Here is a 15,009-nt window from a genome sequence, read left to right as displayed (position 1 = left end):
TACTATTTTACACTGAGTGGGTCAGGTCGGACACTATCACATTTTCTTTTCCTGAGAGAGGTAATAAATGGATTGGTTATTGGTGGGGGAAAAATGGAGCTCAGTATAAGGGATTGTACTGCAGCTCAAATATGCTCCCTACAACCCCTGGGTACAATATTTACTCCATCAAAGAAGATTAGCAAAATTATGAACTCCACCAAAAGAATGTCCATCCTACAAATTTTTAAGTGGAAAGCCCAATGCTCTATTTTTAAGAATATTAATTAGAGGAAAATGAGCTAGATAATTATAACTTTGCTTTCTTTTTTTTTATTTAGAAATTTTAACGTTTGTTAATTTTTGAGAGAGGGAGAGAGAAAGAAAGAGACAGAAAGTTAACAGGGGGAGGGGCAGAGAGAGAGGGAGACACAGAATTCGAAGCAGGCTCCAGGCTCTGAGCTGTCAGCACAGTCTGATGTGGGGGGGCTCAAACCTACAAACCATGAGATCATGACCTGAGCTGAAGTCGGAGGCTTAACCAACGAGCCACCCAGGCACCCTTCTTTCTTTTTTTTTAAAGCTTACCTATTTATTCTGAGAGCACGTGAGAGCACGAGTTGGGGAGGGGCAGAGAGGGAGGGAGGGAGAGAGAAAGAGGGAGGCAGAGAGAGGGAGGCAGAGAGAGAAAGAGAGGGAGGTGGAGAGGGAGAATTTCAAGCAGGCTCCACACCATCAATGCAGAGCCTGATGTGGGGCTTGAACTCGCTAATTGTAAGTTCATGACCTGAGCCTAAGCCAAGACTTGGACGCTTAATCAACTGAGCCACCCAGGTGTTCCAACCCTGATTTCTTTCAGAACGAGCTGTAGATTATTCCCAATACATATGAATCTTAGAGGATAAAGTGACACTTTTCTTGGAAAGATTGCTAGCTTGTTTCCAAAATGAGCAAGTATGGTAACCTTATGACCTTTGGCTACACATTGTTCATTCGTCAGGGGGTCAGCCATGAGGTGACGCTTATATATGTGGTAATAAAAGTGCGAAGTTTAATGCTTTGGTTTTTAGGCTATGGCAAAATATTCCTGGGCTAGGATGTCCCTCTGTCGAAATGGATCTGTCAAAATATGTACCCACCCAATATTTACTCAGGCTCCAAGAATTGTTAAGGATGAAGATTAACAAAGTGCCCAATGGGTCTAATGAAAACACAGCATTAGAGTCCTAGTGAGGTATTCCTCCTCTTTTTCATTCTTTTCTGGATTGACTTTTATGAGGATTTATGTTTAGGCGAAACACTCAGCTCTGAGAAAAACAACATACCCCCAAAAAAGGAGGTAAAGGTAATTAAAAAACCAAACGAGGTGTGTGTGTGTGCGTAATGGAGATTACATTTTCCCTTCTGTATGCTCTTTGAACGTAATCTTACAGACTGGAGGAACAATCCCCATCCTTTTAGCTTTCTAAGGCAGGTAGGTCTTTCCTCAACAATTCCTTGACAAACTATTCTATTTTGTGCTCCTCCTCACCCCATTCTTCTTTCTTCTGAACAGAAAAAAACGCTATAGGTGGTTTTCCCATATTTACCTGCAAGACTGCATAAGGCTGGAAAGGCTTTGAAAGAATCCAGCATCCTTTTTCTCCTTTAGGTAATCTAGCATTTTCTATAAGGGAGACACATTTTAAAAGGAAAAGCAATGTAAATTATGCCACAAATACTGACCCTCCCAAATGTCATGGAGAAATGCCAAACCCAGTCACACAGAGTCATATCCAGGTGGTTTGTAATCTTGGGTAAGCATTAGAACCACATAAACCTTTCCATGTGCCTGAGCCCCACCCTCTTGTTATGGAACCAGAATCTCTTTGGATGGACATTTTATTTTATAAAGATCCATTGGCATTTGTGCTAGGGCAGTAGAGGAGACCATGGGCATTCACAGATTTACTGTTTAAAGTCTCTCCCATTTGGGAACAAGCACCAGGACTGTGATCTAGTTAAATGTTGCTGAGATAGAATATGAAAAACTCATGTGCTCAGTATGGTACCCTGGAGCAAGGAGCTTAGCCAGTAATGAACCCAGTTGAGAGTTCACTGTCTTTCACAATCAGACTTTGTTACCTCTGTTCTCTGTTACTGGGAAGGCAGTAACTTTGTCTGACATTATAAAAATGTAAAAAAAAAAAAAAAAAAAAAAAAGAAAGAAAGAAAGGAAAGAAAGAAAGAAAGAAAAGAGAAAAGAAAAGAAAAGAAAAGAGAAAATCAACTGATGGGGTGGTGACGGAAGAGAAGAGAAAGTGAAGCGTGTCTTAGAAAATGGAAGTTCTTTCGTGACAAATTGGTTTGGGAAGAGTGAAAGGCTGGGAAAAATTATGTACAATAATGGTAGTTATAAATCTGGGAGTTCTCACAGGCTACATCTCTCTGTGATGTAACCCTCACGAATGCCAAGAGTCTTTGAAATGTCACATTCCTGGGCACACAGATGATTTCCGGCAGAGCCTGGAGGGCCCTGGAGACACCAGAATCTTCCTGTCTCCTGTGACCAGTTTCAACTCAGATTGTTGAATGAGTTCCATGTGCCAGGAGCCTCCGTTAGGCTTCCGTGTGTTCTCATTTAATGCGTGGTGCCAAGAGTTTGTAGTTGCTTCATTCACTGCCGTACCCTTCATCCCAGAGCAGAGGCTGACCTTAGTGTTGTCAGCAATCACAATACGGTTACTGAATGAATGAATAAACAAATGAATGAACGGACAAACAGGTGTGTGGGGTTTATGAACTCCACTTAACCGACTGGGCTCCTTGCTCGTGGGAAGACAGCTAATACATAAAATGATTAAAATAAAAACCTAAGGCTTAGAGAACTTCCTTCAGAGCCTGTTTGTACAAGAAATAAATCATCTGATGATGAAAAAATTAAATGTTTTTCTCTTTGAACCATGGGTAAACCCTCTTTATCAAGCATACATTTATCTGTAGCCTCCTAGCTCTGGTTTTATCTGTGTTCCCAGCCACTCTGATATAATTGGCCACTAAAGGCAAAACACCAGCACAGGTGATTCTGGGTGGCTCCCGCTGTAGCAGAGTCAACTGGGAATACCCTGGGAAGTGTGCACTACCAACTTGAGTCCCCAGTACCTGTTGTACACCAGCGTTGCCCCCATTCAGAATGGCGATCCCCAGCTTCAGAGTCTCAACCACCATGGGGCTCATCTCACCTGCCATGGTGAAGATTTGATTGAATTACCAAGGAAACAGAGGGTAAATCACATCTACTGGGCTTTATTGGGACTCTTTAATAATGACTTCGTGTCACAGTGTGCTATCACTGTGGTACTACAGGGCCCATCCACAAATCACAGAATCACCTTTACTGGCACTTATCATCTGGAGGACCATCTCTGCAGCCCCACGCTCATGCAGTCGAGCTTGTTGGTAGAGGGTTTTCTGCTTTTCCATTTCCTTCTCCTGGAAAGAAAAAGCAACAACAAAAAACAAAGCAAGGGAAGATTTATTAATCCTCAGGCAATCTGCCATGGTAAGGTACACTGAGGGAGAGAATCTGCTTAAGGAAGGCAACACATGTAATTTTGAACAGAGGAGACATCTGAGGTTGGTTTTCAGACACTATTCAGCTTTCCAAAACTGCCCATCCACAATTCACTCCTATGGTGATGATGAATTTCCCACTTTCTGCACTGGTAGGAAACATAGCCCATTCCCCTGTAATACTATAATTATAGGAAGTGACCCCTGGTGAAAATGTGTTTGTTTTCAATGTTCCAACATACAGTGAAACCTGCTGAGGGCTCAGGTGAAGCAAATCTGCCTGAATGTAGAGAACACCCATTTATCTAGAATGCTGAGGCCAGGGCGCCTGGGTGGCTCAGTCGGTTAAGCGGCCGACTTCGGCTCAGGTCATGATCTCGCGGTCCGTGAGTTCACGCCCCGCATCAGGCTCTGTGCTGACAGCTCAGAGCCTGGAGCCTGTTTCAGATTCTGTGTCTCCCTCTCTCTCTGACCCTCCTCCATTCATGCTCTCTGTCTCAAAAATAAATAAACATTAAAAAAAAATTTTTTTAGAATGCTCAGGCCACCATTAACAGAGACTTTACCAAATATGGAATACTAGAATGTCAAGGCCTTCCAGAATTATAATTATAGTTACTTTCACTGTTGTCTACTGTGTCTATAAAAAGGGTACCAGTAAACTAACAAGGTTTTTATCTTGAGAGACTGAGTCCTGCATGCCTCAAAATCAAAATTGCTAGTAATTACATTTATAGAATAGTAGTGCAAAAATCACCCTAGGGTCTCCATTGGTTTCAGTTTTCATGTTTAGACGTTTGAATTTGTCCTTCTCTCGCTCCTGTTGCTACCATATTTGAGTAGGAGTACAAAATTTCCCAGAAGACCAAACCCATGGGGGGGTTTGTGGACTGACTGGGTGCCTGCTACTTTTCCTTAGGCTGGAAGAGAGACAACAGAACCATGGCTAACGCATGCGCTCCATGCACGCAGACCTGTGTGCTTGTCACCAGATACACGTGGTGGGCGTGCCACATGGTTAATGTCAGCACCCACCTCTGAAGGTCTGATTGTTGCTTTTGGCTTTGGAGGGTGGCCCTGTCTTCAATCTTAGTAAAAACTTACTTCAAATGTCTTTTCCTTGTCTTCCTCTTCTTCTTCGTCCTCCCCACTCTGACAACTCTGGATTCCATGGAACAGGGAAAGGAGGAAACAAGTTAAAGATAAGCCTAATAAACAAGAATGTTCTACTGTGCAAGGGCAAGGGACAGGATGTAATTCACACGCACCTCAGGACCTCAGCACTTTGTAAGCCAAGAGCATTTTGACCACTGCAGGGCAACATTCTACTCGAAATGTCATCTTTGCAGCTACCAAGGGGTTCAGAAATGAGAAATGGGGAACACCAAGCTCACAGAGCCAGCAGGGACCTACCTGGTTTAACCACAGACCTGAACTCTTCCACCATATAAAGTTCTGCTATAAAGGGAGGCAAGAGTGCAGGGAGCTGTCCCTTTCCAAACAAGAGCTCGGGGCTTGGCAAGAAGACTGGAGACACCTAGGATGTGAATCCCAAAGTGCTCCTTCTCATCATGATCCTGTGGCGCAGCAGCTAAAGGAACAGGTGCTCCTGTACCCCAACTTATCCCTCTTTCTGCCTGATGTGAAGGTTTCACATTTGAGAAGGAGCAATTCCCTTACCACTCAGCATTCTGGAGGCCACGGTCATTCTACGTGACATAGGAACAATGTCACTCTGCCTCTGCCAGAGCACAGGCTCTCATTCCAGTGTCTAAAGCCTGTTTCCAAATGTACTGAACTTCTTTCACCTACAGATGTGTTTGAGTTTTTGGTTATGTTCTGAACATTGACTGAAAATGCAAAGACAGTCTATACACCTAAACTCCATATAGCTGGCTTGGAACTGCTGGGTGAACTGAGCCATTGGCACCCACTGTTTCCACAACGCTTCCGAGTTTCCTGAGGGGGATGGTGGAATGGTTTGCTAATGTCACCCCTATGGCACATGAATTGTGCAGTGCCTGGAGTCCATGTCATGACCGAGTCCTATGCCCTGCTGTTCAAAATGACAGTTTTCGCGTGTCTGAAGAGGCAAAAGGGAAGACAGAAAGACTGAGATGATGAGAGCAGAAAACTCAGGTGTACCTTGGCCATCATGCTGGAATAGGAGGTGTACAAGGGGTCGTCTTCCAATTTGCTGGAAAGAATGGAGGAAATATTTAGCAGGCTCTTTTTTGGACTCAGCAGAAAAGACTAAGAGCCACAGAAATCTTAAATTCTATGTACTAGTGAGTGAATGAACAAACCCCTTCCCCCACCCGGATTCTTAGAAACCGCTCTGAAAATCTGCACCAGCATTGGCTGATGGTGGAATTCAGGGATCAAGGTTACAGTTGCAGGCTCCTCTTCAGCCTCAGTGTCTCACGTTATGACGAGAGGGCTGTGGCTTATGTAGTTTCCCCGGATGGTTCCTGATGGCCAACAATAGGGCAGCCAGGAAGAACTGTTTGAATCTGGCACCCCCTTTCCAGGCAGTGCCGTCTGTGGGATGGAGGTGTGGGGCTGGTACAGCCACTCCCGGTGCTTCTGAGAAGCAGGAAGCTCTGCTGGTGCTGACCTCCTCTCCGTGAGAGCATTGCGGCTAAAATGGAGAATGATCTGATGAAGTGGGTCTGGGTGCTTGTCTGTCTCCTCCTCCTCCTCCTCTTCCACCTTGGGGCATTTCTACACAAACCAACGCAGACAGGTGTTAGGTATGGGCCTCAGCACAAGCCACACAACCACATGCGAACAAAGAGAAGGGAAAGCGCAAGGCACACAGTGCGTCAGATCAAAGCACAGAGAGAAACCACTATGTCGTATGTTTATCACTGGACGAGAAGCCCTTAAGGATGCAAGGTTTGGAACGTAAATATACATATAGATATTTTTTTTTTCAGCCAAAGAAACATTGCAATTCTCAATTCCAACAAAATGAAAGGAAAAGCAAAAGCCTGACCACAGGGGAGGAGCTACAGACTCCAGTGAGCAGAAGTCTCATGCAAGCTCTGGGCACCCGAGTTCAGGAGGGAGGCTCTGGACAGCTCCCCGAGAGTCTGGACCTCTCGGTCAACACTTGAAAGTTCTCCCGGAGAGGTGGGCTGGAAATAGGGGTGGGGCAGGAGTTATAAAACACGGGGGCCATTTGGGGTCTGCTAACTATTCATTTCTCTCCCAACTTCACTGCTGATTCTAGAATCTTCTTCCTGAATGATGTCATCCTGGAGCTCCAAGCCTGGCAGTTTCTCCTCTTTAACTCTTCTCAATCTCCTCTTATGGAAAAGGAAATAGCAGCTGATGCAAGAGGTGGGAGTTTCTAGCAGCGGCAGAGCCCAAAGGGCAAGGCCGAAATGGCAGGGCTCACTGTCAAGTTCACTCATCAAGAAGCTGGGAAAACTTAAGAGCCGTCATTCTTACTGATGGGAGTAGAGGAAAAGAATGAAGGGCATAAAGACAAATGGGAGAAAAACGGGAGAGAAAGGATTAAAAGCAAAAAAGAGAGAAGGAAAAGAAACAAAGGGAGACAGGGAAAGAGAAACAAAAGACTGGATATGAGAAACACAGAACAAGATTAACAGAGAGACTAAGGGATGAGAAAAAAATAAACGGGGGAAGTAAGGGGAAAGAGAAAAAAAGAACCATGGAATGGAGGGTTTATTTTTTGTCTGAACCAGGACGAGGCTCTGTGGTGCTTCTGCAGTCAGGTTTTTTTCCCCTTGCATGTCGTTTTAAGTAGTTTTAGAGCATGAAGTCTGTTAGAGACGGGGCATGACACGTTTTCTGAAGGGCCAGATACAGGAATGTGAAATGCAGGAAGGGGATTTGGATGTGCCTTCCCTAAAGCAGAGCTACTGGCCAGAAATGCAGAGCCTCGGCTAGGACGGGGTGGCCTCCTGCAACCAATGGTGCTCAAAACTTCACTTAGCGTGAACTTTTCATCGCATGGCTGTGCATCCCGAGAAATATTAGTTGTTAATAATGATGATGAGGATGGTAACAGTAGTAGCACCTCCAAGTGAAATTTATCCTCTGGCTCCTACGACCATTAGCAGGGCCTCCTCTGATAATTTACACAGTTAGTTCCTTCCCAACGGATACATCCGATTCTTTGTGAATGTTTAACTGTGACGACACACACACATGAATACAAAAGTCAAATTCATTCACACCCATATCTGCTTCCAGCTGAGTCAGTACTTACAGCCAAGTCCTGTACTAGTTTCTCTTCAAAGGAATACTCCTCTGTTTCTATCCAAAATCTCTGATAGCCATGGAGGAAGAGGTTAATGGAGCGGTGCCTGAGCGGAAGGGGTGAGAGTGAGGTCAAGAGGGATCCATGGCACACCTTGTTTTAGTTTGGGTGGTTAACGGTTAGTAAGCAGGACAGACTTTTGTACAATTCTTGCCTTCTGATTGGTCAGGGCAGCCGGAAGTACACCAGAAGCATTAATTTCAAAGAAACCAGAACCCTCTAACACGCCAGTTCCCGAATGTCTAGAACACCTTCTGAATGAACTAATCATGGTTAGTGGGGGGAGCTGGTGGTAACTGAATTCCTACTCTGGTCACGAGGGATCTTTATCACATTTCTCCTCTAATGAGAAATGATTCATTGGGCCAAGACACAATCCTGAAGTATCTGCTTAATATGGCAATGTGGTTATCCCTTTTGGCCAATAACCTGTCCAGGTAATCCCATTTAAGTAATGCCGACGGCGAGTGGTGTAGCCGCAGATATATCGAAAGCAGCAAAGCGTGGGTCCTTTGCAGTGTCTCCAAGGAACGACACCTCCAAGGTGCTCCGGCTTTTGTTAGGAAGGCAAGACTTGGGTGTGCTATGCTTCTAGCACCACTTCGGTATGCCGCACGGACTCCAGTGGTGGCCCTGGAACACTGAGTAACTGTCAAGAGCCACCTACTCTCTAAAAGCCAGGACTGACTCCTGGGAATATGGCACTGAATCGTGGTTGACTGATTCCCAGAGGTGAGGATAGTGGTGAGAGGGAAGGAGTAAAAAAGTAAGATGCAGGTCAACATCAGAGTCATCTAAGACCTGACCTCGGTTTCTGGAAGAACACAACCCTTGCCGTCTTTCTTCGAATTCTGACCAATCAGAGGTCTTCTTAAAAATTGTACAAATTTGTGTTTTTATGGTAATGTTAAATCATGAATCAAGAAAGGAGGAGTGTGCAGAAAGTGAGTGGGTCTCTCCACAGGTTACATTACCATTAAAATGGGTATAAGCCTGTCATACTGAGTTTTTTCATTAACCTTTTCCAGCCAAACCCGTTGAAAGGTGCTCAGGAAGAAATTGTTAATTTTGTGTCTGGAGAAAAGCACACAGGTTGTCTTTTAAAAACTAACATCAGAGAAACAGTTTTCACATAATAAAATAAATCCCTTTAGCCCTTCCATCTGGAAGACTCCATGCAGTTTAGATCATGACAAGGTGGAGAAAGAAGTGGTCTCCACCACCAGCTTCTCCGTTTTTATTACTGTTGTTATAAAATATACCTACAATCCTCCATGCTGGGGAGAAATCCAAGGCAAACTCTCTAAAAAGCTGGGTTACAGGCGGGCCTGGCCACATTTCATCAAAGACACAGTGAATTTCTGGACTTAACTGTTCCACGTACAGGGGTAGAGAGGGTTGCGAAGGAGCAACCGAAACATAAGAGGACGCTACTAACATTTTCAAAGGATTTAAGAAAAAAATGCTTGTTTTGTGAGATTTAATTTCTGTCTGGCTGGCCCTGGAGACATGTGCTGAGAACAGAGTCCTCCCAGAGACCCAGTTAGCACATGAGGCATGGGCCTCTACCACAGAGGAAAGCCGATGCCTTTGGATACTTCACCACTTCTAGGAAACAGACAAAAATCCTGTGCATTTTTGCTTTCTCTACTGGGCTATGAATTTCACTTTTCTGCCAGGATTTTAGTGGCCTTCATACCCACGACTATTTGACTTAAAATTTTGGCTTCTCATTGATGAATTCTACTTCCAAAGACACTAGTCTGTTTTCTCAAGAGTCCTGGAGGACCAGGTGTGTGCCTCAGAGGTCATCATTCTTCACTATCTTCAAAGACCCCAATGGGAAAGCTCAGGAGGCCAATTGGCTCAACACAGGGTCACAGAATGAATGATGGCCAAGAAACACAATCTGCTGAAACAAGTGTCAAGCCTAGGAATCGTCTGTTAGCTCATAGTCCAAGGGAACATTTATTTACATTCAGAAAATGCCTTTCCAAGTCAGTTTATTTTTCCTGACCAGGTGAGGATGGTTCATACTGATTTTCAAGCTGATGAAGCAGAGGCTGATATTCTATCACCAGCTTTGTTTACTGGTCACAGGCCCGACCTTGTTGACTCTGCCATCAGTCTGAGGATGGGAGAACCGCCACATTGCCAATGACACCGAGTCAAGTGTTAGTGGTCAACGTTTATCCAATCTGCACTGATACTCTGCCCTGTGTTGAGGGAGTACATTTCAGAAAAGCCTTCACATATTTTTGACTGCAGAGTATAGACTGACTACACAGATAAGGCAATATGCCCATAACTGGCCTCTTACGACATCTTTAGCTAGTGCCCTTTCTTCATCTTGAGGGTGATGACACTGTGCGCAGGGATTCTCAAGTTACATTTCTGTAGCTGATGAGGAAACAAAGTAATTTTGGGGCCATCCAAGTACCTCAGTATAGATACATTGTTTGATCTGTTGATGGATTCTGAGTAAAGCATTTTAGAGACCCTCCTTTTTCCAGGGTTCCTTTACATCCTCACAAAAAATCCCACCTCAGTAAAACTAAGAGCTTCCATATGCTAACTGGGCTGACTTTAAGGTGTAAAATGGGGAGTTAAGGCAGGCATGGGGCACTAGGGAATCACATGTGTTTTCAGTTTTTCTGCTTACCTTGACTGCCTTAATAGCCCATGATACTACATGCAGACTGTAAGGGCGCCATTTATGGAAAACTCCATTGGAAAACTTGGATCATGGGTGTTCGTGCCACAAGGGAGCACAGCTGAGGGAGAAAACCTTAATTCCCATCACTGGCTCCCATGCCAGAAGAAAATGACAGAATACTTACCTGGGCAAGTTGTACAGAGGGGCCATCCTGAAACAGGCCACCACTGCCCGTTTCCGCTGCTTTGATAACAGTTTGTGCCAGACTGCCTTCTTGGACCTCAAAGGCTGTTCGACCTGAGAAGACATCACAAGGGTAGGTGCACACCAGGCTAACTGGGTGGCAGGAGGGAGTCACCTGCAGCTAAGGCTTCGCAACCCTGCAAGAGTTCTGATTTCTCAACCACAGCCAGCCAAAGGTACCCAGCAGCAAATTATTCAATTTTTTTTATTGCTTATTTTTGAGAGAGAGAGAGAGAGAGAGAGCGAGCGAGCGCGGGGGAGGGGCAGAGAGAGAGGGAGACACAGAACCCAAAGCAGGCTCCAGGCTCTGAGCTGTCAGCATACAGCCTGACGTGGGGCTTGAACTCACGGACCGTGAGATCAAGACCTGAGCTGAAGTCGGACGCTTACCCAACAGAGCCACCCAGGCGCCCCTCAGGAGCAAATGATTCAGTTTGTGGAGGTCTTAGGTTTTCTGCCTTCTCCTACCTGTTTTTGTATGTTTATTGCCTAATAGAAGGTTTACAAATGGGTAGGGGGATTTGAAGGGGTCATTGACCTAAAGGCAAAAATTTGTAAAAAAAAAAAAAAAAAAAAAAAAAAAGAAAAAAAAGAAAGAAAGAAAATAAAGAAAGAAAACCTCTCAGGGAAAAGCATTGAGGAATCTGCTACCACCAGGCACCAAGATGACATCTGGAGGTGAGCTGGGATGATACTTATTCCTGGTTTTGGGTCTTATGAGAACATTAAAAAAATTTTTTTTTTTACTATTTACTTATTTTTGGGAGACAGAGAGACAGAGTGCAAGCAGGAGAGGGGCAGAGAGAGAGAAGAAAAGATACAGAATCTGAAGCAGGCTCCAGGCTCCGAGCTGTCAGCACAGAGCCCAACACGGGGCTCGAACCCATGAAGCCTCGTATCATGACCCGGCCTGAAGTCGGATGCTTACCCTTAGACTGAGCCATCCAGGTGCCCCGAGAACACTTAACTAAGAGCTGAGTGTAGAGGACAGCTTTCTAGTCTCCAGGGCAGTCTCGCTTCCTCAGTCCTCAGGGCAAAGGTGCCTTACCTGCTCCAGATGGAAGACAGCTGCGGAAATTCTCTGTACGCGCTCTACGGTCTTTTCTGGATTGGAAGGTTCTTCACTCTTCAAAACATCTTTGTAGAGGTTCAGCTGCCACTTTACTGCTGGGTCATCCGACTGCAAATTAAAGCACACAGGAGGTGAGCAGCACCTCTTGCACTGAAAAAGCCTTGACTCCTCACATGGTTTCAGAGCACCTGAGACTCTTCTGTTATCGCTTCTTTCCCGTTTTCTCTATCATCTTCACTGGAACATTGTAGACGCTATATAGAAACTTCGTATTCTAGCCTGTATCTCTTAACTCGTCCTATTTCCATCCCTTTCTATCTGTACTGCATTCTAATTTCCTGAAATCAACCTTCTAATTCATAAATTTTCTTTTCAGCTGTGCCTAGCCTGTTTTTTGACCTATAAATTGGATTTTTAATTTTAATGAATGCTTTTAACTTCTGTAATCACTATGTGGTTTTTGTCAACCCCATATCCACTCTCCTCAAAAAAAATGAAAGAGCAAGTGTTGCTTTATGGCTACCATAGCTATCTTTAGCTCTTTAAATATTTATCAACCACACTAATTTTTAAATTTCTTTCTACAGTTCCTTAAGCTTGAATTCTTCTCTTGGTTACATCTTCTGATTCTCTAATCATGGTGGATTTTCTTTCATGTTTTTTTTGTTGTTGTTTAAACGTGACCTTGTCTTCAGGTGGAGTTTTATTTATTGGCATGTTAGCCTGTATTCTAAGAGGTGGAGAGTCTCCAAGTGGTTTTAGGGTTGTCTCTATAGGAGATTTATAGTAAGGTTTAAGGCTAATTTTATGTAAGTTTCTTGCTCTGCATTTGTGCACAGCATGGGTAATTAGGTCCCACACTCTTCTTCGTTGAAGGTTATTAACAACCCCAGCGTCTAAGATACATATATGGTTCAGAAAACTCTATCAATTTTCCCAGCTGCATCAACTTCTCCTCATTCCTGTGATTTACAGTGTCTTGTTTATCCTGACACTTGGGATATCTTTTTACTGCCTTCTTGTGTAGTGTATTTTCCCCACTATACCCATATGTTTGGGGTAGAAAGTGGCTCTTTGTGTCAGCCTAATCCCGCATCTTAGGGCGTATTCTACCTGAGGAAAGAGTTGTTCAGATTCACAGGCCTGGAAAAAAAAAAATCTCAGACAGCCTTTAAAATCCAAGTGGTCCCCCCCGGTTTGTACCAACTCCAAATCTCTAGATCAGGCTGTGCTAAAACTCCCCCACCTCCCACCTCCCCAATGTCCATTTCACTGTTGAAGAAGCCTCACAGTCAGTAAATTTTGAGACCTGATCTAACCCCCCTGCTATGGCTGGATGTTTATACATGGCAGGTGGGAAGGCATGCTTCATTAAATGCCTCTTTGCATCCTCTTTGTAATAGCAAAGGAAAGAACAAAAATGAAGGGCAAACTCTACACAACCCCCCCCGCCCCTCCCCCCAACAACAACAAAAACTAAAGGCAGAGAGCTAGTCCTACCACTTAAACAACAGTACTGGGAGACATTTTTTTAGAACATGTTAGAGAGAACAGGAGTAAACTAAATGGGAGGAGGGCCCCCTACAGCCAGAGGGAAGCCTGCATGAGTTCCGTCTTCCTGCCACATCACCTTTTCCTGCAGGTGCAAGTTATTCCGCACATGTTCTTTCACCTCTTCATCGGTGTCCCTCTGTGGAAAGAGACGTTCAGCTTTATTCCTAGAGGTCACTATGGAAATGTAAAGTAAGGTGCAGGGATGTATGGGCGGCATATGGGCAGTTTTGCTGTGATCTTTTTTTTTTAAGTTTATTTATTTTGAGAGAGAGACGAGTGAGCAGGGGAAGCAGCAGAGAGGGAGAGAGAATCCCAAGCAGGCTCTGCACTGTCAGCTTGGAGCCCGACACGGGACTCAAACTCATGAACTATGTGATCACAACCCAAGCGGAAGCCAACAGTCGGATGCTTAACTGACTGAGCCACCCAGGCACCCAGCTGCAATGTTTATTATAAGAACAAAAGAAGAAAAATTATAGACTTGTCCTAAGGGCATGTGCTCTCAAACCAGTTTATTTTTTTTTTAATGTTTATTCATTTTTGAGACAGAGAGAGAGCATGAATGGGGGAGGGTCAGAGAGAGAGGGAGACACAGAATCTGAAGCAGGCTCCAGGCTCTGAGTTGTCAGCACAGGGCCCGACATGGGGCTCAAACTCACGGACTGCGAGATCATGACCTAAGCCGAAGTCGGACGCTTAACCGACTGAGCCACCCAGGCACCCTAAATCAGTTTTTTTTAAAATTTATTATTTTATTTTATTTTTATTTTTAGAGACAGAGAGAGAGAGCAAGTGGAGGGGAGGGAAAAAGGGAGGGAGAGAGGGAGCACGAGAATCTTAAACAGGCTCCATGCTCAGCACAGAGCCTGAGGTGGGGCTCAATCCCACAACCCTGGGATCATGACAAGAGCTGGAATCAAGAGTCAGATGCGCAACCCACTAAGCCCCCCAGGCGCCCCCAAACCAGTAAAGGTGAGAGTGTATCGCCTGTGTGCACCTTGGTTTCTGTTCATCTGTCGCCCTGGGAAGGAGAACTAGCCCTTCAGGCTCTGAGCAGCTGCCACCACCAGTATTCCATGCTCAGCCAGAGCAGACGGGGGACTTACATAGCTGTATCGTGACTTTGCAAGGGAGATTAGCTCCTGATCGCCTGGCGTGCACATATTCAAACCAATGGGCAGCATTTTCTTGAGCGCAGCCACGATGAGAGAGGTCTGGATGGAGTACAAGTCTCCCCTCCTCTTGGTCTTCTTCCGTTCCTGGTCCTGTCCTCCAGACTAGGAGATGAGGTTGAAATAAACAGAGGGGCTCAGTGATTCTGAGAGGAACGGCCTCCTCTTGGAGGCAGCCTGCCTCCTTGTGGCCCTGTCAATACAGGGGGAGGGGGGAGCTCACTACATGTCAAAGCACAGTGAGAGGAGTGTGTGAAACACAACCCGGTGGCCATAAAGGACCAGCACCGGTCCTGTGCCCTCTCCCTGTGCACATGCTCACAGAACCACATAAGTGGACACACACCAAGGACACCTGCAGTCTTGGCTCACTCCTTTCCGGGCCCAAATGAACAAATAAACTGGTGTCTTTCCAAAAGAATGATTTGATAACTGATGAGATGACTCCAGGAAAGAACTGAGAATCCTGATGCTGGGGCATCAGTAAACA

The 15,009-nt window shown here is 44.9% G+C and overlaps 1 protein-coding gene across 19 annotated transcripts in view; it reads right to left on the bottom strand.

Moving 5' to 3' along the window:
• RYR3 (ryanodine receptor 3) overlaps nt 1-15,009 on the bottom strand; it is a 529,106-nt gene that overhangs the window by 39,007 nt on the left and 475,090 nt on the right. For 18 of the 19 annotated variants that reach the window (XR_006704802.1, XR_006704801.1, XM_045450137.1 and 15 more), the window contains 11 exons: nt 14,454-14,624; nt 13,424-13,483; nt 11,770-11,901; nt 10,663-10,775; nt 7,772-7,868; nt 6,149-6,255; nt 5,677-5,728; nt 4,636-4,692; nt 3,351-3,450; nt 3,121-3,200; nt 1,569-1,645 (listed from right to left, as the gene is read on the bottom strand). Coding sequence is in view for 17 of the 19 variants with exons in the window: in XM_045450137.1 (XP_045306093.1) it covers nt 1,569-1,645; nt 3,121-3,200; nt 3,351-3,450; nt 4,636-4,692; nt 5,677-5,728; nt 6,149-6,255; nt 7,772-7,868; nt 10,663-10,775; nt 11,770-11,901; nt 13,424-13,483; nt 14,454-14,624 (1,046 nt within the window). In the remaining 2 variants the exon portion in view is untranslated. The remainder of the gene's footprint in view (nt 1-1,568; nt 1,646-3,120; nt 3,201-3,350; nt 3,451-4,635; nt 4,693-5,676; nt 5,729-6,148; nt 6,256-7,771; nt 7,869-10,662; nt 10,776-11,769; nt 11,902-13,423; nt 13,484-14,453; nt 14,625-15,009) is intronic. The other variant, XM_045450131.1, reaches the window with a different exon arrangement.

The sequence above is a fragment of the Leopardus geoffroyi genome, chromosome B3 (genome assembly GCF_018350155.1).
Source record: "Leopardus geoffroyi isolate Oge1 chromosome B3, O.geoffroyi_Oge1_pat1.0, whole genome shotgun sequence".
Classification (NCBI taxonomy): Eukaryota; Metazoa; Chordata; class Mammalia; order Carnivora; family Felidae; genus Leopardus; species Leopardus geoffroyi.
The sequence above is the reverse complement of the archived record's forward strand: the minus strand, read 5'-3'. Positions and strand labels throughout refer to the sequence as shown.